Source organism: Nakaseomyces glabratus, chromosome A, assembly GCF_010111755.1.
Source record: "Nakaseomyces glabratus chromosome A, complete sequence".
Classification (NCBI taxonomy): domain Eukaryota; kingdom Fungi; phylum Ascomycota; class Saccharomycetes; order Saccharomycetales; family Saccharomycetaceae; genus Nakaseomyces; species Nakaseomyces glabratus.
Genome location: NC_088951.1, coordinates 69,364 through 91,570, shown reverse-complemented (window position 1 = coordinate 91,570; position 22,207 = coordinate 69,364). Strand labels below are relative to the sequence as shown.

The window sequence follows — 22,207 nt, the reverse complement described above, 5'->3', positions numbered from 1 at the left end:
GTCAACACTTAACCTCAGTTGTACAATGTGATTGAATTTATTAACCGGAGCTTTTAGAACATTTTGTAGTTCCTACTACAGGTTTGAGTAATGGGGAATTAGAGTTCATTTTGTGTGAAACATTCATGTTGCAGTTGAGATTGTGAACTCCTCTACACAATTTTACACAAAGGGTATTCACTTTTTAATTGTTCAAATGAGGGTGCTATAAAGTAAAGAATAAAATTCCATGTTGTATTGGTGCGGTAAAAATTGCTCTTTACAACATACTGAGCTTATTTAAATGGAAGGGCCAGAAAAAATTAACAAGTCTAGTTCTATTTGATATAGTGTCCAAATTTGCTACAAAAGAATTGAATTGTGGAGTAATAACTATTTATAAAAGATTATCATGAAGATCATTAGTGAAAAAGAATATGTTTTATTGAATCAACAGTTAGAGTCACCTATTGGAAAGGTGTGGTAAAGGAAGTGAAAATATGTCAAATTAAACTTTGTGACGGTTTTTACCACATTCTCCGGTACCATGGCTTATCATCGTGCATCATGGCATCAGCATCATAGGTGGCGTCTCTCTTTGATGGTGGAATCCAATCTGGAGACTTCCATGGCAAGACGCCTTCTTCCCACATAGTGTTGACTTCCTCCAATGTTAAGCCTTTTGTTTCTGGAATAAAAAAGAAAACGTAGAAGTAGGAGAAACATAGGCAGCCCATGAAGACGTAACCATAGTAGAAATTGATAGCACCCGTGATGAACGGAGTGAAGAAGGCAATTAAGAAACCCCAGATCCAGTTAGCGGCTTGACATATTGCCATACACTTGGCTTTAACCCTCAATGGGAATGTTTCGGAGTTGATGACCCATGGAGTTGGTGCCCAAGTTGTTGCGAAACAGAAAATGTAGAAACAGGTGAAAACAATCATACAGTTACCAGCACCCTTGGAGGATGGTTGGTCCATACCGTTTGGATATAATCTGGTGACACCAACTGATGCAAAGACAACCATACAAGCAGTCATGCTAGCGGCTCCCCACAAGAGACATTTACGACGACCGAAGCGGTCAACAACGTACAAAGCTACGAATGTGGATGCAAAGTTAACGATACCAATAACAATTGAAGTTTGGAAAGAATCTTCCAAGCCAACAGCCTTGAAAACAGTAGTACCATAGTAGAAGAAGTAGTTGTCACCTGTCAATTGTTGCAAACATTGAAGCATGATGCCCATAATCAAACGTTGTAAGACCTTCGTCTTGGTAGAGAACAATTCACCCCAGGAAGCAGAACCAGCTAATCTTTCTGCTTCAACACCTGCTTGAACATTTTCTAACTCGAAAGTGACTGCCGGATCTTCTGGTGTAAGTTTGTTAGAGATGGCAATGGATCTTCTAGCTTCTTCAAATTTGCCGACTTCAACTAAGTACCGTGGAGATTCTGGAACACACAGCATACCACCTATCATGAATAGAGCCCAAGCAAAACATAGACCTAGTGGAACTCTCCATTGTACAGAGTTGGGGTAGTTTTTTGTACCGTAGTTGGTACAATAACCCAAGAAGATACCGCAAGTCACCATTAACTGGTAGCAAGAGACCAATGTACCTCTCATATGTTTTGGAGAAACTTCGGAAATCAACATAGGAGACAATACCGCAATACCACCGACACCCAGACCGGAAACAATTCTACCGATGAAGTATTGGTACCACTTGTCAATAGTAGCAATTTGAATCACGATACCGACAATATAAACAACGATGACAATAATTAAACCGATCTTACGTCCATACATATCTCCAAACTTGGATAAGACGACACCGCCAATAGCACAACCAATGTTAAATATAGAAACAATTAGACCAGTTCTGACCTTGGATAGGTAGTAAGTGTTATTGGCACGTCTTTGACCCAATCTTTTGATGAAGTCTTCCTCAGCAACAAAACCGGAAATAGTACCAGTATCCCAACCGAAAACGAACCCCCCGAAAGCGATGAATAAGCAGAGGATAAAGATGAGGGTATAAGCAGAAGCTGGTTTTTTGGGAATCTCAACCATGGGTTGACCATCCTCATCAGCGTAAGCTTTGAAGTCTTCCTCTCTCTCAACTTTGCTGTTGGAAGCTGAGAATGCAGATTGTGATTCTTCAGACATTGTTTAAATTTAAATTCAATTGTATTTTAATCAACTTATTATCGATGATACTATCCAGAAAGTAAAGTATTGAAGAATTATTTTTTTGATGAAGTTGTTGTTCCTATTTAAACGATGGCAAATAGATGTGAATGTAATAGGAACAAGAAGGTGATTGTGGAAAATGGTTGGTATTAGTGTTTGGTTTTTATATGTTTTTTTTGTTAACTTTTTGTTCTTGGACGTCAATTCCATCACTGTTCCGTCCTTTTGGTCATTTTCAATGTTATTTTTGTTGATTAGTTGCGTTGAACCAACATTTTCTCAAAGATACGGCTATACTTCTTCTGCTTTTAGAAGGGAAATTATGTAGTTTCAACACCTTAAGTGAGTGGGGAAGAAGGAGTTGTTTTGATGTCTTACAGTTTATCACAGAAAGTTCAGAGCAGCTGTTACTCTACGATTACTTTCGTTTTGGTTGCATCAAAACGAAACCGGTCAGACTATATTTTTACAGCTCATAGAGGGGTTGTACACTTCTATAATCACCCCATCCTGTTCCCCTCATTAATTTTTGTTATGGAATCAGCACTGGTCCTTCAGGGATAGCGCTTAATGGGGAGTGACTTCAAAAAGAGCACACGAAATATTACAATGAAAGATGTGCAAAAGTTCAGCAATAAAAAGCTTATATCTACTACTGCACCACCCAATGACGAATGCCACTGGTTTTCCGCACCGTAGATTTTAGGCACATCTAATGAAGTCACAAAGTCATTTAATTTCGAGATCAAAGTATCTTCATATTCCATGTACGCACTTGTCTATGGATTCTGCGCCATAAAAAAAGCCAAGAGATTTGAGTAACGCAAGGGAGATCTGGAACCGGGCAAGATATCAGCAATCATAGCAATGTGGGGTACGACCTTGTCTTAGCGATCTACAACCCTTGACGGGTGTTCATTTTGTGCACTTCATTCAGATTTTATTTTTTTCAGTATGTGCTACGATTGTTTCTTAGCGTTTGCTTTACTTTTAACCTTGGGGAGGAAAAAGAAAAGAGGTAAAGCTTGCTGTCAATATCTCTGTGAATTGCCCGCACATAAGGAACCCTGTGTCTCCCTTCCTTAGACAAGTAATTAGATGCGGGGTCGGCTTGCTTTATCAAATTACGTAGATTATGTGTGCCATTCTCACCTCACGGAGATTTCTTTCGGCTACTATTGATGTTCCTTTCATATTTCCCGCAAAGCAGCCATGGTTACAGGGTGTTGTACTATCAGGGACCTTGCTTCTGTAATGAACTGTATCATCAATTGCTGAAAGAGATACACGGACGGCTGTGGTAAAGGGTCCCATTCCGGTAATCGCTGGCGTTGTTGATATCTTGTGCTCCGAAAGTATGTGATCGGATATCCCCCGGACGTGTTTTTTTGTCTCGACACTGTATGACATAGATGGGTGATTGTGTTGGATAACTGAACGAAAGCTTCATTTGGTAATTGCTCCGAAAAGTCCAGATTTTGCGGCTGTAATGCTCAAATTTAGGCTCTTATTCTTTTTTATTTCCATTAATTCTGTGACCCCCTGTGATAATCAAACGTACATCTTATTTACTTCACAACGTAAAAATTTGTGTCAAAAGTAGATAACGTAGATTAGACAATGAATGTCCTTGATGTTACTTGTGTATCAATTGGAGAAAGGAAACGGACATTTAACTGTTATACAATAACAAGAATTTCAGTATTTTACATAAGTACGGATTTATCATAAACAGTTCAAGAATAGGGGGGAGTACACAACAAATCTATTGAAGGAATGTGGAATTTGTTTGAATCCATTGTTGAGTCTTGAATTAACTAAAAATAATACTTTTTGCAACTTACCACTGTTTTTTTATCTGCGCTTTCAAAGTTAGATTATGTAGAGTGTTGGGTTGTATTATTTAAATATTTCCTCCTCAGGACACCTACGATTCAGTATGATAGGCTTTGCCCGGTACGATAATGCTTTGCATTTGACCCCTTTCCTAACAACTAAAAGTGAGTATATGGGTATCTGAACGTCATCATTTTGGAACGATACTGATTAAACCCAACATCTTGATTGCTGTAATAGTGTATTATTTTAGTAGTCCTATTTTCTAAAACTATTTTGTTTCTCTATGTATTTTGTGCTGAATTAACGTAAGCAGTCATCGTTTGACTCCATATCCTCGCAGCTTTTGCAATTCTTCTCTATCGATCACTGCAAAAAAATATAAAGAATTTAATTGCTTGCTGTTACTCTTACTTCGTTTATATCTGAGCTCCGTCAAAGCCGAAATCTATGTTATTTTTAGATTGATTTTTTAATATATTGCAGGGCCTATACTCGTTAAGCTGTTATTCTTTCTATAAAATATATCGACATCCTCTTATCGTAATTTGGTCAGCACGCAAGATGGGAATAAAATTAGCTGCAAAAATATTTCCAATACGATTATGATAGGCTAACTGATAAATTTACCATATTTTTATGCAGCTTGTACTTATATTAATCTTTGTACTGATAATTTTTCAGAAAAACAATCAGGTTTGGCAACATCAAGCTGCGAAGGCAGATCAGATCGTTGGGCTCTTCGATGGTTGATATTTTAATGTTACTAAAAATTAGAAATACTGCAACTTTGTAAAACAGCTTTTATGCAATTCTCAGTATGTAATGTAGCTCATAGGTCATTGATATTTCCAGTTCAGACAACGACAACCATGCTTGCTATGTAGAATTGCATTATCACTGCTCAACTATGTTCATAACAATAGTTCTAAAAAGCGGTTTTTCATTTTAGAGTAATAGCTTTTTAATAAAGAGACTTTCACTTGCCTGACTAAATTGAGGGCCTCAAAAATGAAGGATATTGAATGAAACTAATACTTCCCAAAAAAATACTCAGGTTATAGCTGAGCATGTAAACTCATTCTTCGAAGCCCTGTTCTTTCACAAAAAGAAAAAAGAATGATAATGTACTTAGTATAGTTTACTTATCGACTTATTAACAAATTGGTTAGGGCGTGTGGTCTAGTGGTATGATTCTCGCTTTGGGCGAACATGGATAAAATCCGTGTGAACAATCACAAGCATGCGAGAGGCCCTGGGTTCAATTCCCAGCTCGCCCCAATTTTTTTGCTTTTTTAGGTTAGAAGAGCACGAATGGTTATGGCATAACCTACACATATATACATGATTGAATATTGTGTTGTTAATTGGTATGATTGGTTGTCAATAAGACGCCAAAATCAATTACTCCTGATTTGCTATTTCTCATTTTACTTTCAAAGTATTGCTTTCTACAATGTATTTTTTTTTACCTTTTTCCAAAATTTATTATTTTGGTCACCTCACTGGGTAGAAATATTGTTCCAATTCACATCAAAAATTAAATAAGTAAATGTTAATAATAAATGCTCCAACATAATGTTTTGCTAGTTACGTACACTAAGTATTCCTGTTTCTCTATAACTGACATGTGACAAATACTCACAAACAGATGGCCTCATACCTGACAGGCTCATATCTACAAATTCAATCTCTTCAGGAGATAGTTCTTTTGTAAATCTCATGGCTTGTCTTTCAATAATAGTAGTCTTTATATTTGTACCTTGATGCGATGGGGCACATGGTTTATATTGAATAACTTCTGAAGTAGAGTTTTCTAAAAGCTCGATACTTCGATCTTGATAGGGAATGGGTTTGTTATAGGAGACTAATTTGGTGTAGTTAATTGACCGCAGTGATATTTTAATATGTATATCGTTGAAATATACTCCAACCGCACCACTACGAATAGTAAATTTAATAAATTTCATCTATTCAAATTTTATATTGATAGTTTCATTGGAAGATATCAATTTTAAGAATCAAGAATAGCTACACTGTAAATAAATGTGCCATTCAGCAGAAGTTTCTTGATTAAATACTAATAAAATGCATATTACTTATTTTTGTGCAAGGTGATAATACATAATACACAAGAATTATCAATAGTGATTGCAATTCAACTTATTGTTTCTGTTTATTCATCATCTTTGTGGCCAGTCATCGTGTTCCCGAGAGCATTTATGTATCTCTAATTCGTGTCTAGTATACCTAATGACTTAACCAGAACGACAAGCTAGGATAACCTCATTCGAATAGTTATATGATTTTCTTCACAGCTTCATTTTAATTTACTATGAGGGGTATTATTTCAACTTATATATTTTGTGTTTCAAAAGTATAATGACCCATCATATATTATTATAGGCGATAAGAATATTATTAAATTATTTTTTGTTTTACAAAAAATTTGCCGAGATAAGACATCTGCAAAACACAAATTGCCACTAGGACTACTATTTGTGATAGTATCCACCAAATAGCTCTAGAGTTGACCTTCTCGGATGCATCTCTAAACAAAGTTTCTCTTTCTCTTACCATTTCTTGTTCATATTTAATTTCTCTTACAGATTCAATCAATGCAATTACTCTTCTGTGTAAAGTCTTGAGCTTCGTGGTTTTCTTTGAATCAATATCATCCACAGAACCAGTGGTGAATTCCACATCGATTCGCAGTTTTTTCCTACCCAAATCTGATTGGTTTGGTTGGAAGCAGATTTTATGCTCTCCAGACTCGACAGCTACAAATGTGACTTCTCCTGACTGAATTGAGCTGAACTGGTGAACCACTCTGTGATTGTCATCGAAGACTTCTTCGATGTCAATAGTCATATCTCTGCCATTGGAAGCAGCAATTGGCACATACCGGTTGGTGGTTGAGTCATGCACTTGCACTTTGTAGGTGCTTCTTAGCAAAGCTCCTTGCGGTAGTTCTTTAAAGAAGCACTTCCTGTCACCAGAGTTGGAGTACATGTAGAAAGCACCCACATTCTCCAAAAATAAGCACAGTATACTAACGAAAATAAAGAATTGCATGCTGTATCTTACCCACAACAGCTAACCGATAAGTACAATATTAAGCCGAGAAATCCACTCCCTATAGGTGCTCTCCCTAGCAATTAATTACGGTCTCAATTTGCCGAGAAGTTTTGTTCTGCTCAAGATCAAATTAATAGACTCAACGACCAGAATCAATTGCCCAGAAAAAACTCAACCAGTAGTTAAGAAAGTATCTTTACAAGATTGTATAACTGCTATGCAATTAAGATCTTCAAGTCAATGATTTACTTGGCATAACAACTACCACTTATACCACTTATACCACTCATCGACCCACATTACCAACTAGAGCTCATCGCGAATCAAGTTTTTTGACAAAAAGAGGTTTTGGCGAATTTTCTTTGAAAAAACACGTGATTCCCAAAAAGGCGGGCTTCCCTAGCTCCCGACCTGAAAACCACTAAATCAACGTCGCCAATATATCAAGCAACTGCACAAAACTGTAACAACAGTTCTAACATTGACTCAGTGATCCGTTGACAGTTGCGTACCAGCATTTTAGAAGCACTACACGATAGTTGGAGAAAGAATACAGGGAGAGTTAGGAAACAAATTGCTATACAACACCACAATCACTGTGAAATCGTAAGGTAGAGGCCAGGAAATGTCTGAAAATTCGAACTCTTTAAGGAATCCATTTGTGAGCAATACGCCGCAGGCGTCACCATATAAGAAGCAACAACTTGAGTACCATAGGCGCGGTTCAGTAGAGGATGTGACGAGGCGGCCAACATCTAGCTCGTCATCCTTAAGTTCTCCGGGGAAACACTCCAGAAGACCACGGTCCTCGTTACAACGCTATGCAGATAGATATTTACCCACCCGAACAGACTTAGATCTAAGAACTATTAGATCTATTGGAAGTAGCAATGCCACGAAGAATAACACACCTGTGGTCCCAACCTCGCCAACTTCGCCCAATTCTTCTTGCGCAGATCACCTAGAAGTACGAAGAGAAAGAGAATCAATGGAAAAGTTTGATACTATATTAAAGAACGAATTATTTGGTGACTACTTAGCGAAGGATAGAGATCTTTCTCCAGAGAGAGACTCTATATATAACAGCAGCACGAGCAGATTTACGAGCCCTAGAAAGTCTTTACAGGCTAGCAGCATCGATCAGATAAGAAATACAGTTAATTTCTCAGCTAACTCTTCGCCATTGAAATCAGCGTCAAGCATTCAATTTTACAGAGAAAACCAGTCAGATTCAGATTCAGACATAGGAACAGATACAGATTCCGATGGCGCGAATAGTAGCGGTTTGAACAACCCATACACGAGCCCGTCAAGAAGGCGGCATTCGAATTTATTTTTTAATAATATTGGCACCTCTGTCTCGCTTCCTGTAACACCTAAAAAGCTAACATTCTCTGCAGGTGCATCGACTGAAGAAGTAGGATCTACAAAAAGAGGAGCTAGCCTACTCAAGTACATGACCCAAAGTTCTACTAGGCCATCAACAGCCTCCGTATTACATTCTCACTTTGAAAGCTTGGATGTTTCACCAATTAGAAGAGACTCTAAAAAACTGTTGCTATCGCCAGTAAAGCAATTTAAGAACATCAGTAAAGTACCATACAGGGTTTTAGATGCACCCTCTCTTGCAGATGACTTTTACTATAGCTTGGTGGATTGGTCTTCTACAGACATATTAGCAGTGGCCTTGGGAAAATCAGTTTTTTTAAGCGAGCATCAAACTGGTGAAGTTATTCATTTATGCGATACTCCAAATGAATATACAAGTTTAAGCTGGATGGGAGCAGGCTCACATTTAGCTATAGGTCAGGGGAACGGTATTGTTGAAATTTACGATGTTACAAAGGAGAAATGCATCAGGACATTATCAGGGCATCTGGATAGAGTGGCCTGTCTTTCTTGGAATAATCATATTTTAAGCTCTGGTAGTAGAGATAGGACTATATTGCATCGTGATGTAAGAATGGCAGATCCTTTCTTTGAAAAGATAGAAACACATGAACAAGAAATTTGCGGATTGAAATGGAATACCAACGACAATAAGTTAGCCTCAGGCGGAAATGACAATATGGTTTTTGTGTATGATGGAACTTCCAGAACACCATTTCTATCAATTAATGAACATAAGGCTGCTGTCAAAGCTATGGCATGGTCACCTCATAAACAAGGAATTTTAGCTACCGGCGGTGGTACAGCAGATAGAACTCTAAAGATGTGGAATGTCAATACATCAGTAAAACTGAATGATGTTGATACTGGTTCACAAGTATGCAACATGGTTTGGTCGACAAACACTGATGAGATTGTCACTTCCCATGGTTACTCGAAATATAATCTAACAATATGGGAAGCAAGCAATCTAGAACCTTTAGCTATATTAAAAGGTCACAGTTTCAGAGTTTTACATTTAACTTTATCAGCTGATGGAACCACAATCGTATCTGGTGCAGGAGATGAGACTTTGCGTTATTGGAAGCTTTTTGAAAAGCAAAAAAGGAAGGCAACTGCAGATTCAACTATTCTAAACGCTCTGAACCAAATAAGATGATTGCGTTCAGTGTTATCGATATATAGACTCTAAATATTCTAATAATTGTGAGTTTTACAATTCTGTTAGCCACTCGGCAAAACTCTTAGTGTATTGTAGGAATTCATCATCATTTTCCCAAATCCTTAAACAATCTTCCAAGCAAATGCTACTCTTATTTACAAGACATTTCTCTGCTAACCTAAAGAGATCGACACTTTCTTTGAGAAGATGTATTTTTGCATCATTTGCGTCAATGAAGTCGCTGAACTTAACCTCAACTGCTTCTTTAAGTGATTTTACTAATGTAAATTGAAATAAATCGGAATTGCTCCAAAGCGGTGCCAATTTCAACTCCAAAACTCCAATTAGGATATCCAAAAGAACAATTTTAAAAACGTTAGGATTGTTCGAATAGGAATTTAATATTTCCTCACCAACCACAGTACCATACTCAGGGAAAACATCCTCGATATGCAGATCAGAACTAGGGTGCTGATAAAGATCTTTTAGCAACACAAATAAATATTGCATTACTGTGGAACCCTTTGTATACCACAAATATTTGTCTATGCTATCCTGTGTTATGCGGCGGAGAGTTTGTATGAGAATAAGTAGAGATAAAGTAGTAACCTTAACGTCAAACTTCTGAGGCTTATCTAAAATCCAAGTAATATTGTTAATAGAATACTCTACCTTTTTATTATCGGTATTTTGGGATTCCAGAATTTTGTCTTGCGGAAGCTGCCCTGAAGTTAGTAAAATGAACCTGGAATGTAGGCGGAATAAAAAAATGAACAAAGTTGAATTAAAATACTGCGCTTTGATCCTTCCTAATCGCGATTCCAGATCCTTAGAAAGCCTTATTAGGACAGAGCAGAGTTCACTAATCTCTTTCTGCAGTCTTAACCTGTCGCCTATCGTCTCCTCATCTATTGACATATCCATAACAGACCGAAATACTTTATTAATACAAAATCTACCAAGAGAGAATTCAACAGGAATTGCCAGATCGGGGTCTCTATATTTTAGATCAATATCTGTTTGTTGGTACAACCATGTTCTTGTTGAGAAAGGGAATCCATGTACAACAGAAGTGGAACCATCAATGTAAAGTAAATAATTCCACAAAAAGTTTAACCTTTGATTTGTCTTATCTCCTCTATATTGGTCATTTTTATGCAGACCAAGCTGCTGCGCAACTCTAATTAGCATAGCTGAATGGCCAGTCATGTCTAACATGTTAGGGTCAATAACAAAATTAACCACTGTGAAAACTTGCAATGCTTCTATTGTTGGGTATCTCGGGAAATCGGAATGATGAAGTAAAAACCTGTAGCCATTATAGTAATTGGTACATATGTCGGTGTCTATTACAATACCAGAAGCAATGGCTGAATATGAAGAGCAGAATAGAATCCCTAACAAAACTAACGCATCTGTAGTATTTATCTGTGATGAGCTCAAATCTTCATAGAAATTCGTTATTGCTTGTCGGCTCTCGGAGATTGAAAGAACAGGTATTATAGCATGAATGGATGATTGAAATATATCCAACTGCGATAAGGCTTCTTCCAAAGATTTCGGTAATATAGATATCACATCATCGATAGAATCAGGGAGATTTTGTTTGTCCAACTTGTTTAATCTAGTAATAGGATTTCTAGTAAAGTTTGGTGTCAAAGCCACATCATCATATATAGAAGAGAAGACTAACTTATCTGTTAATGAACTGCTAAAAAATGGGTAGAATGTCTTCGGTTTGAACAACTTGTACTGTGTCGATGACCTTAGAGTATATCGCGGCTCTTTAAGAACTTTAAATTGCTCTAACGACTTTCTATGGGTCAGTGTATCATTATCCTGGAAGTTGTACACACATTGATCTTGTGTACCTTGCTGCTGACAAGTCAGACAGGGACTTTCGCGATTACACTTCAATTTGTGAGCGTAACAGTACTGACAAGACTTGATAACTCTCCTTCTTATGATTTTGCTTCTTCCTTTGGTAGTCATCTGTGAGGAAATTCAAGTGCGGCATTCAGGTACCATTATCCCTTGCTACACAGTACTACACCGAAGTTCTAAAGATTACTATAGCAGTAAGATACGACAGCTGAAATTCGATAGTTTGCAACTGAACTTAATCAAAAGCTTTGTGTGATCAAATTGAACCTAAACAAGTTGCTGTAGATCATATTAAAATTCGCGATGAGCTTGAAATTTTGAAATTTTAAGGTGACAGTTACTAAAATGAGTGAGAACTGTCAGTTTGCAGTAACTTATTAACAGAAAAGACCAAAACATAAGTCTATTATAAGCTTAATACAACAGGCAAAATCACGTATCAAAAATGGCTAACGTTCCAATTGCTCATATCCAATCCGACTTCGAGACCGATTATGAGAATGGAGGTGAATTCTACATCAATGTCGATGTCTCCCCTAATAGTGTTATTGAATACCGAGTCCACATAGATGCTGGCAGTGCAACTGAGGTTAGTAGGGTTGACAATGGTTTACGTACAATTTGCAATGATAGTAGTTTCACAAGGCAGAGCAATGGAAGTTACAAATTTGAAGTGAATGGCAAAATTTACTGGTTCAAGACACCTAAGAGGCTTGTCTCTACAGAGGAATTAGGCATTTCTGAAAGCCTAGATCTTATCTCATGTGATGCTTCAACAGACAAGATAGTCATTGGTGATTCCGGAGGTGATATTAATGTCTATGACCATGAGTGGATGAGCAAGTTATCACTAGTTGGCGCTCATGTTAGTGACGTAACAACTGTCAAGATCTTTCCAAGTAATGCTGTGCTCCTATCAGGGTCTACTGACATGCAGCTTAAGGTGTGGTCTCTTGAAGATGGGTCAAATCCCAGGACCCTCAAGGGTCATTCGGCTGGGATCACAGACACCATTATTATCGAGAGGGGCCGTAACGTTCTGTCAAGTTCGCTTGACGGTAGTGTAAGGTTATGGGAGTTGGGCTCAGGTAAAACTATTTCCAAGTTCTGCAGAAAGGAAAATACCACTGATGGGGTGACATCCATGTCGCTTTTAGTAGGAGAAGAATCAACAAGCATGTCGGCTCAAGTTACCGATAGGGAAACAGGAGATAGGCTGGAGTTTGGCACTGAAGGAAAGCAAGTTTTTGCTGGTCACTTATCCGGTACGATAACTGTTCATGATCTGTTTAATAAGCAGCAAATATTACAAATTCCAAGCTCGTTTGTGGCACCGTGTAACACCATAGCACAAATAAGTGAGCATGCCATAGTGTCTGGTTACGAAGATGGGACAGTAGCTACTTGGGATATCCGAAAACCTCAACAGTATTTACAAAAGCTGGATTTCGCAGGTAACGCAATAAACAAAATCCTCAATTGGAAAGATAAGCTGTTTTTGTCGAGTGGCCTGGACAACACTTTCGAAATAGCCTCGGACTCCGGAAATGGCAAAATCGATATCACTTCCGCGACACATCTTGCCACAGAGGAGGTCAACAACTTCGTAATCGTGCCATCGGCACCCAGCAGTCGTTTACTTGCAGTAGGGAAATGGGGTCTCTGCGGCATATACGATATCTGAGCTTCCCATTCCTAAAATTGATAGCTCATCAATATTAGCAAAGAATTTCAGCTGTATTGATATTACAGATTACGTCAGTTTGTAATTCCCGCAAATAAATGCAAGATCCGTTTTTGCGAAGACTTGGACGTACAACCGGAACAATTCACGGAATAATCACACTTTGTCTTCAAATTACGGAAATTCGGAAAAAAATCAACAAAATTGAATTGCAAGCTCATCGAGGAAATAAACAAACAACTGAGGGCTCCTTGTGTCGAGTTTGGGACATCCCTGATCGACGAGTATACATTCTAAACTGTGTGAAAGAAGGGAGGTGATCAAACAGGAAGGTGGGAAAACTCTATGAATAGGTCTATAACGTTTCCTAAATAAGAATAAGAATTCATTGAAGAAATTGATAAAGGGAGGCAATAGGGCAAACAAAAAAAAGAACCAGGATAGTTGGAGTTTGATTCAATTCAGATTAGGGAGAACCAGAGAGATGAGCGGAACTACAGATATGGCAAGTCAGGATGAAGATGCTGTGTTGAAAATGTTTTTCGACGAGCAATTTGTGCCGCAAGCATTTGTAGATATCTTGCTTTCGAAGGCTAACGGTACTGGTCTCAATGAGGTAAGGGTTGTGACGAGTGGCTTACAGTCAAGACTTGACTACTATACAGAACACCTAACTAAGGAGTTAGAAGGAACTATATCTTCATTAGAGAAGATATCTGATACACTTCCTGGTACATGGAATACAAGTGATTCTTATGGAGCAGATGGTAACATAGGATCGTCTAAGTTAGAATATTACTTAGATACACTTGCCAATGCAGTACGTAGTCTTGAGTCTGATATCAAAACTCTCAACTCCCAAATAGATACTGCAGAAACAGAATCAGAAGAACAAACACAAAAAGCGGCTGTATTGGGTAGGCTTCGAGACTTCGAGAAAGCTAAATCAAGGCTCAATGAAGTGTTACTATACTTCAATCAACTGGAGGCTATAGCTACTATCACTGGCAAGAAGAGCGAACAAAAGATTGCCCCAATTACGATAAAGGACTTCAAATTGTCACTCGATACTTTGCAGGAAACTATTGTCAATACCTTGGATGAATCTGAAAAGAAAGAGTCTGCCAATGAGAAAAATGAGGATATCCTTGAAAAAATTGACATGTTCATAGAGTTGGAAACAGTTCTGAAAGATATTGACCCATTCTACCAAGAATACCATAAGTTTATAGAATCTATTACAAAGAGAGCAAACGAGTATATTAACACGAAGAATATTGAGAATGATTTATAGTCAATATATAACTACATTAATGTAAATAAAAAAGTGAGATGCAATATTATACAAACAATGATTCACGAAGGAACCACATCAAAATCGGAAAATAACTAATATTACATCAATAACCGTCAGTGAGGTCACATTTTCGTAGAGGATCGTCTCCAAAAAGTAGTCATATGCTGTAATACAAAATAAATAATTACAATGTAAGTTGATGTCATTATGGTCATCAAGCCGGAGTCAACAATCTTTCCTCCTCCTCTGAATCACTTCTGGATTCACTTTCTGTATTTCTTAGAAATTCTAAACCTGCAAAGTATTTGATTGCTTTGGCTAGTCTAGCGGGGAACACCGCTTGAGCCCATTCATCTGGGCATATTCTGATCAATGCACCAACAGGGATGGCAAGAATACCACTACTCACTGAAACAAGCCACATCTTTTTAGTTTGGTGGGCAATAGAAAAAGGTGCCCCTCCAAAAAACATGATTAGAACTTGTAATACAGCAATTAATGACATAATGAAAATGAAGTAATAATTTCTAAACAAATCCTGGAAGAAATTTAAGTTTGAAGCGGTCAACCTCTTCCTCCAATCTTTTATACCATCTGCTTCATCAAGTTTCCTTGACACCAGCAGTGTAAACCATTGCAACCAAACGAAAGTATTAAATATCATTGCATTAATTTGTTGATGCTCATGCCCAGGAAGATCTTCCTTTGGCTTGCCAAAGAAATATTGGGCACCGTGTGAGTAAAGCGTAAAAGTAACAGATAATTGTAGGATTGCTTGACCAATGATCATTTTCCAAGTTGACGGAGTAATCAGTGGAGTAGAACGACCTTTGGGCTTTCTGTCCATAATATTTGGATCAGGTTTATCTGTGGCTAGAGCTAGCGCAGCTAGAGTATCCATGATTAGGTTAACCCAAAGCAATTGAACAGCAGTAAGAACAGATTTTACATCAGAGGAAATTACTGAAGTAACAAAAGTCAGCAATACTGCAGTTACATTAACAATTAATTGAAACTGAATGAATTTTTTGATGGAAGCAGCAACACACCTACCCCATTTGATTGCATTAACGATCGCTGAAAAGTCGTCAGTCATCAAGATGATATCGGAAGCTTCCCTGGCAACTTCAGTACCAGTAATACCCATCGAGAAACCAACATCTGCAAGTTTCAAAGCCGGAGCATCGTTTGTACCATCACCAGTAACAGCAACAACTTCTCCCATTTCCTTCAAAGCTCTCACTAGAATCTTCTTATCTTCTGGGGAGGATCTTGCCAAAACTCTCAACTTTGGTAAGATGCGCTTCCGTTCACTATCACTTAGTTTCCTGAACGCAGGACCTTCCATGGCACATGCACTATCGTTCAAACTTTTGCTTGAGAGAATGCCACAGTTTCTTGCAATGGCTTTAGCAGTCAACAAGTTATCACCGGTAACCATACGTACAGTGACACCGGCTTTTTGACATTGAGCGACCGAATTCTTAACGTTTTCACGTAGTGGATCTTGGATACCTACGATAGCATCTAAAGTGAGACCTTCCAAGTGTGGTTTTTTAGGATCAATCAGTTTGACTGCCAATGCTTCATGGGAATTCTCTGGATCAGCAAGTTCTTTAGGAGGCCATTCGTTAACATCGAAATCCATGTGTGCTAAAGAGATAGCCCTCAGGGCGTCCTTTGCCAAGCTGAATATTTGTTCTTCGATATCGTCTTTACTTTTCTGGTCAATCTCAGAGATACCCTCATTGCAGACATTTTTCAAGGTGCAAGCCTTAGCAACAATTTCAGCGGCACCCTTCACGTACAGACGGAACTTCTTACCTTCATTTTCCTTGTTGCTATTTAGTTTTACCACAATAGCGGACCATTTTCTGGAGCTTTCAAATGGGATAATCTGGACAATTGTTTCAACGGTCGGTAGTTTTTCAGGGTGTCCTCTGAAGGATTGCAAAGCGCCAAATTTCAAGCCGAAGGACTTTCTGGCCAAGGATAGCAGTGCTGTTTCAGTCTTTGAGCCGATGTAAGGTTCCTGTCTGCCCTCAGCTGCATGGGCTAGCAGGTTTTCCTCGTCGTCTGGTTTCTTCTTCTGCAAAGTTTGGGTAATTCTTCTGATCAGGCGTCTTGGCTGTGAGTCATCGATGGAGTTGTAGTTGTTGGGGTCCTTGTAGTCTTTGTTCTCGAAGGCTGTGGAGTTCAGTACGATGTTGTCGTAGATCACTGTTCTGAGCAAGTCGGAGCACTTCTTTTTGAAGACCAGGTTTGACTTCGAAGGGTCTGCGCCGATGTCGTCGAACCCGGCTCTGCCGAGGGTGCCTCTGACCACGGTCATGATGTTCTCCGTCAAGGTACCTGTCTTGTCCGAGCACACAGCTGTTGCGGACCCCATGGTCTCACAACTCCTGAGCACTCTCACGAGGTTGCCGTCTTTGGTCATTCTTGTTGTAGCGAAGGCGAGCGCGAGGGTTACTGCGAGGGGCAGGCCCTCGGGGACGGCGACGACGATGACTGTGATGGCGGTGATGAAGATGTCCATGAACTTGCTGCCCTTTTCGGCGGGGGGCAGGTCGTGGTACTTGCCGCCGGAGGGAAGGATGTAGGAGAGGTAGCGGGCGAAGAGCACGACGAAGAGGGTGATGGCGGCGACGCAGCCATAGACCGAGATGTTGTCTGTGAGCTGGCTGAGCCTCATCTGCAAGGGAGTGTCCTCCGAGTCCTCCTTCAGGGACGCCATGGTCTTGCCGTGCACGGAGTTGACGCCTACGTTGGTGACGATGGCGCTGGCGAGGCCCGAGAGCACTCGGGAGCCCGAGATGAGCATGCAGTCCGGGCAGCGGCTATCGTCGGCTGCGCCGCTGGCACCGCTGGCACTGGTGTCGCCGATGTCCCTGCCGCCGTGGGCGCTGTGGTACTCGAGAGCGTCTGCCAAGGGGAGCTTCTTGATGGTGTTTGACTCGCCTGTGAGCGCGGACTCGTCGGTCTCGCACTCGCCGCGGACGAGGACGCAGTCAGCGGGGACCACGTCGCCGGTCTGGAGCTTCAGGAGGTCGCCGACGAGGAGGTTGTGTATGGATATGAGGGACTCGGCGGCGTCGCGGACCACCACGACCTGCCTGTCCTCGCGCTTCCTGTTGAGCTGCTGGAACTGGAGCTCCTTCTGGTAGTCGTTGGCGGCGGACACGAGCACGACTACGAGCACTGCCATCATGATCGCGAGGCCCTCAATCCAGTCCACCTGCGTGATCGGGTTGCCCTCGGGGTCGAGCTCGGGGGGCTGCGTCAGCACCTCGTAGATGCCGAGCGTGAAGGACACCACGGCGGCACCCGTCAGCAGCAGCATGGTCCTGTCCTGGAACGCCTCGCGCACGAGCGCCCAGAAGCTCTTCGGCGCGCGCTCGGGCAGCCGGTTGCTGCCGTATGCGTCCCTTCTTTTCAAGGGCGGAAGCTCCGCGTCTTTGTCTGTGGCTATACCGTTGGCGAGGTCCGTCGAGAGCCGGCGGGCGAGCGCCTCGGCGCTGCCGCCCACCTGCTCCACGAACGCACCCACCGACTTGGGGCTGTGGAAGTTCATATTGTGTGGCATTGGTAGACCCTTTCGTTGTCCCAGCAACTACGACTGCTTGTATGCACAGCGGCATGAGCCACCTTTATAGCCGAACCTCCCCTCGAAACCAGGAGAGTGACAGTGACCTACTTTTGCACGTCAAGGAGAGTCACACCACAGAACCTCACTGTACACGCACATCACTGCGAACGCCCAGTCCATTTCCAACCAGTATCACCACACACGCACGAAAAAAAAGCAACAAAGATAAGAAGCTCAAAAAGAGTACACCCACACACCGGGAGAATGGGAAATGGGAATACGGGAATACGGGAGCAGAATCCCACAAGCTTCCACAGCCCACAGCCCACAGCCCACAGCCCACAGCCCACAGCCCACAGAGTCCCACAGAGTCCACAGGCTCCTACAGAGTCCAGATTACAAGAACTCCAAGGGCTCCAGCACATGGACCCCTGGGCACAGAAGAGTAAATCCCTCGCTGCTCCGGCTCCGTTCCGAGTCCCACCTCTCCGCAGACGACAGAACCCCAACACACAACCCCCCAACACCCCCCATCACCCCCAGCACCCCCAGCACCCAACACACAACACTCCGCACACGTATACGAGACCCGATTAGGAAACGATAAGAAATCGCTCGGCTTTTGCAAACAAAAATCGCTCGCAGAGGATAAGCTGCTACAAGCTACACAACAAACTACAACGAACTACTACTACAAGCTGCTACACAACAAACTACAACAAACTACAAGCTGCTACTACTACTACTACTACAACAAGCTTCAACTTCAACTTCCACAACAATATGCTGTAATGCTGTAATGCTGTAAACAAGGAACTTCCCGTTTGGGAATTGTTTGTTTGTTGACGAATTAGGAAGTGCGCTATTTTGAACAACAATACGTCATCTGAAAATTTTTTTTCATAGCCCTAGCTGTAGTTGCTGTAGTTGTTGTAGTTGTAAGCTTGTAACTGTTGTAATTGCAATTGCAAACTGGAACTACCCATCCACCCAAATTTCAACTATAAAAGGAGGGTACCTTGCTGGCAGTGGGACAAGAATATTTTTCCCTTCTCGCAAGACACTAACTAAACGGATATACACACACCAACTACTATATACTAAATGTCCGACGTTGAATCCAACAACGAGAAGCCACCTCAGGACGTCTACGAAGACGAGGAGATGTCCGAGGATGACGACATCGACGCCTTGATCGAGGAGTTGCAATCCCACCACGGTATGGGCGACGACGACGACAGCGAGGACGAGGGCCACCACACTGGCTCCGCCCGTGTCGTCCCAGAGGAGTACTTGCAAACCGACCCATCCTACGGTTTGACCTCCGACGAGGTCGCTCACAGACGTAAGAAGTACGGTCTGAACCAAATGGCCGACGAAAGAGAGTCCATGATCGTCAAGTTCGTCATGTTCTTCGTTGGTCCTATCCAATTCGTTATGGAAGCCGCCGCTATCTTGGCCGCCGGTCTGTCTGACTGGGTCGATTTCGGTGTTATCTGTGGTCTGCTAATGTTGAACGCCTGTGTCGGTTTCATCCAAGAATTCCAAGCCGGTTCCATCGTCGACGAACTAAAGAAAACCTTGGCTAACGTCGCCGTTGTCATCAGAGATGGTCAATTGGTCGAAGTCCCAGCTAACGAGGTTGTCCCTGGTGATATCTTGCAATTGGAAGACGGTACCATCATCCCAGCCGATGGTCGTCTAGTCACTGAAAACTGTTTCCTACAAGTCGATCAATCCGCTATCACTGGTGAATCCCTGGCTGTTGACAAGGGTTACGGTGACCAAACTTTCTCTTCCTCCACTGTCAAGAGAGGTGAAGCCTTCATGGTCGTTACCGCTACCGGTGACAACACCTTCGTCGGTAGAGCCGCCGCTTTGGTCAACAAGGCCTCCGGTGGTCAAGGTCACTTCACTGAAGTCTTGAACGGTATCGGTATCTTGCTATTGGTTTTGGTCATTGTCACCTTGTTGGGTGTCTGGGCTGCTTGTTTCTACAGAACTGACAACATCGTTAAGATCTTGAGATTTACTCTAGGTATTACCATTATCGGTGTCCCAGTCGGTTTGCCAGCTGTCGTTACCACCACCATGGCTGTCGGTGCTGCTTACTTGGCTAAGAAGCAAGCCATCGTCCAAAAGTTGTCCGCTATTGAATCCTTGGCTGGTGTCGAAATCTTGTGTTCCGACAAGACCGGTACTTTGACCAAGAACAAGCTTTCTTTGCACGAACCATACACTGTCGAAGGTGTCTCTGCAGATGACTTGATGTTGACCGCTTGTTTGGCTGCTTCCAGAAAGAAGAAGGGTCTAGATGCTATCGACAAGGCTTTCTTGAAGTCCTTGATCAACTATCCAAAGGCTAAGGACGCTTTGACCAAGTACAAGGTCATTGAGTTCCACCCATTCGACCCTGTCTCCAAGAAGGTTACCGCTGTTGTTGAATCCCCAGAAGGTGAAAGAATCGTCTGTGTTAAGGGTGCTCCATTGTTCGTCCTAAAGACTGTCGAAGAAGACCACCCAATCCCAGAAGATGTCCACGAAAACTACGAAAACAAGGTCGCTGAATTGGCTTCCAGAGGTTTCAGAGCCCTTGGTGTCGCCAGAAAGAGAGGTGAAGGTCACTGGGAAATCTTGGGTGTTATGCCATGTATGGATCCACCAAGAGATGACACTGCTGAAACTGTTAACGAAGCTAGAAGACTAGGTTTGAGAGTTAAGATGTTAACTGGTGATGCCGTCGGTATCGCTAAGGAAACCTGTAGACAATTGGGTCTAGGTACCAACATTTACAACGCTGAAAGACTAGGTCTAGGTGGTGGTGGTGACATGCCAGGTTCTGAATTGGCTGACTTTGTTGAAAACGCCGATGGTTTCGCTGAAGTTTTCCCACAACACAAGTACAAGGTCGTCGAAATTTTGCAAAACAGAGGTTACTTGGTTGCTATGACTGGTGACGGTGTTAACGATGCCCCATCTTTGAAGAAGGCTGACACTGGTATCGCTGTCGAAGGTGCTTCTGATGCTGCTAGATCCGCTGCTGATATTGTTTTCTTGGCCCCAGGTTTGTCTGCTATCATCGATGCTTTGAAGACCTCCAGACAAATTTTCCACAGAATGTACTCTTACGTTGTCTACCGTATCGCTTTGTCTCTTCACTTGGAATTGTTCTTGGGTCTATGGATTATCATCTTGAACCACTCCTTGGACATTGAGTTGATTGTTTTCATTGCCATTTTCGCCGACGTCGCTACTTTGGCCATTGCTTACGACAACGCTCCATTCTCTCAAACTCCTGTTAAGTGGAACCTACCAAGACTATGGGGTATGTCCATTATCTTGGGTATTGTGTTGGCTATCGGTACCTGGATCTGTTTGACTACCATGTTCTTGCCAAGAGGTGGTATCATCCAAAACTTCGGTTCCATTGACGGTGTTCTTTTCTTGCAAATCTCTTTGACTGAAAACTGGTTGATTTTCGTCACCAGAGCCGTTGGTCCATTCTGGTCTTCCATCCCATCCTGGCAATTGGCCGGTGCTGTGTTCGCCGTTGACATCATTGCTACCATGTTCACTCTATTCGGCTGGTTCTCTCAAAACTGGACCGACATTGTCACCGTTGTTAAGATCTACATCTGGTCTATCGGTGTCTTCTGTGTCTTGGGTGGTTTCTACTACATCATGTCTGAATCCGTTGTTTTCGACAGACTAATGAACGGTAAGCCATTGAAGGAAGAGAAGTCCACCAGATCTGTCGAAGATTTCTTGGCTGCTATGCAAAGAGTCTCCACTCAACACGAAAAGGAAAACTAATCGTGTTAGTGGCAAACTTTCCAATGAGATTTTTCTTCATTTCTGTTTAATTCTTTCTCCTTTTCTGTTGTACTAATTCTAATTTTGATTTTTTTTCTATCTTTGTTTTTCCGGGAACTTATACGCATTTGGCGTTGTCCTTAATACTGAATAAACAAAAAAATCATGGATTTCTTTCAATCGTTTTTGAAAGTTCGTTGCTAATTGACGTGTGAGCTAATCTCCCTTGCCAATTCTTTTCCGTACTAAACTTTTGAGCTATGGGTAAAATCACTTCATTAATTGAAATTAATAATTC

The 22,207-nt window shown here is 41.4% G+C and overlaps 10 protein-coding genes and 1 non-coding gene across 11 annotated transcripts; 5 read left to right on the top strand and 6 right to left on the bottom strand.

Annotated features, from left to right (window-relative positions):
- Nucleotides 1-506: 506 nt before the first annotated feature.
- Nucleotides 507-2,156, bottom strand: GVI51_A00583 (sugar porter family MFS transporter; the record flags this gene model as incomplete). The annotated part of the gene is made up of 1 exon (XM_444803.1): nt 507-2,156. One exon carries the CDS (start codon nt 2,154-2,156, stop codon nt 507-509), a length of 1,650 nt encoding a protein of 549 aa, XP_444803.1.
- Nucleotides 2,157-3,299: 1,143 nt separating this feature from the next.
- On the bottom strand, nt 3,300-3,590 carry GVI51_A00561 (uncharacterized protein; the record flags this gene model as incomplete). Its single annotated transcript, XM_444802.1, has 1 exon — nt 3,300-3,590. One exon carries the CDS (start codon nt 3,588-3,590, stop codon nt 3,300-3,302), a length of 291 nt encoding a protein of 96 aa, XP_444802.1.
- Nucleotides 3,591-5,187: 1,597 nt separating this feature from the next.
- On the top strand, nt 5,188-5,296 carry tP(UGG)1. Its single transcript has 2 exons — nt 5,188-5,223; nt 5,261-5,296. It is a non-coding gene; the product is annotated as a tRNA-Pro (tRNA).
- A 306-nt stretch (nt 5,297-5,602) lies between these two features.
- GVI51_A00517 (uncharacterized protein) lies at nt 5,603-5,986 on the bottom strand (the record flags this gene model as incomplete). Its single annotated transcript, XM_444801.1, has 1 exon — nt 5,603-5,986. One exon carries the CDS (start codon nt 5,984-5,986, stop codon nt 5,603-5,605), a length of 384 nt encoding a protein of 127 aa, XP_444801.1.
- A 451-nt stretch (nt 5,987-6,437) lies between these two features.
- Nucleotides 6,438-7,091, bottom strand: ERP6 (Erp6p; the record flags this gene model as incomplete). Its single annotated transcript, XM_444800.1, has 1 exon — nt 6,438-7,091. The coding sequence occupies one exon, from the start codon at nt 7,089-7,091 to the stop codon at nt 6,438-6,440; it is 654 nt and encodes a 217-aa protein (XP_444800.1).
- A 628-nt stretch (nt 7,092-7,719) lies between these two features.
- CDH1 (Cdh1p) lies at nt 7,720-9,642 on the top strand (the record flags this gene model as incomplete). The annotated part of the gene is made up of 1 exon (XM_444799.1): nt 7,720-9,642. One exon carries the CDS (start codon nt 7,720-7,722, stop codon nt 9,640-9,642), a length of 1,923 nt encoding a protein of 640 aa, XP_444799.1.
- Nucleotides 9,643-9,696: 54 nt separating this feature from the next.
- GVI51_A00451 (Zn(II)2Cys6 transcription factor) lies at nt 9,697-11,637 on the bottom strand (the record flags this gene model as incomplete). Its single annotated transcript, XM_444798.1, has 1 exon — nt 9,697-11,637. The coding sequence occupies one exon, from the start codon at nt 11,635-11,637 to the stop codon at nt 9,697-9,699; it is 1,941 nt and encodes a 646-aa protein (XP_444798.1).
- Nucleotides 11,638-11,974: 337 nt separating this feature from the next.
- RPN14 (Rpn14p) lies at nt 11,975-13,213 on the top strand (the record flags this gene model as incomplete). The annotated part of the gene is made up of 1 exon (XM_444797.1): nt 11,975-13,213. The coding sequence occupies one exon, from the start codon at nt 11,975-11,977 to the stop codon at nt 13,211-13,213; it is 1,239 nt and encodes a 412-aa protein (XP_444797.1).
- A 484-nt stretch (nt 13,214-13,697) lies between these two features.
- Nucleotides 13,698-14,507, top strand: COG7 (Golgi transport complex subunit COG7; the record flags this gene model as incomplete). The annotated part of the gene is made up of 1 exon (XM_444796.1): nt 13,698-14,507. The coding sequence occupies one exon, from the start codon at nt 13,698-13,700 to the stop codon at nt 14,505-14,507; it is 810 nt and encodes a 269-aa protein (XP_444796.1).
- Nucleotides 14,508-14,724: 217 nt separating this feature from the next.
- PMC1 (calcium-transporting ATPase PMC1) lies at nt 14,725-18,093 on the bottom strand (the record flags this gene model as incomplete). The annotated part of the gene is made up of 1 exon (XM_444795.1): nt 14,725-18,093. The coding sequence occupies one exon, from the start codon at nt 18,091-18,093 to the stop codon at nt 14,725-14,727; it is 3,369 nt and encodes a 1,122-aa protein (XP_444795.1).
- Nucleotides 18,094-19,200: 1,107 nt separating this feature from the next.
- Nucleotides 19,201-21,909, top strand: PMA1 (H(+)-exporting P2-type ATPase PMA1; the record flags this gene model as incomplete). Its single annotated transcript, XM_444794.1, has 1 exon — nt 19,201-21,909. One exon carries the CDS (start codon nt 19,201-19,203, stop codon nt 21,907-21,909), a length of 2,709 nt encoding a protein of 902 aa, XP_444794.1.
- Between the last annotated feature and the right edge of the window lie 298 nt (nt 21,910-22,207).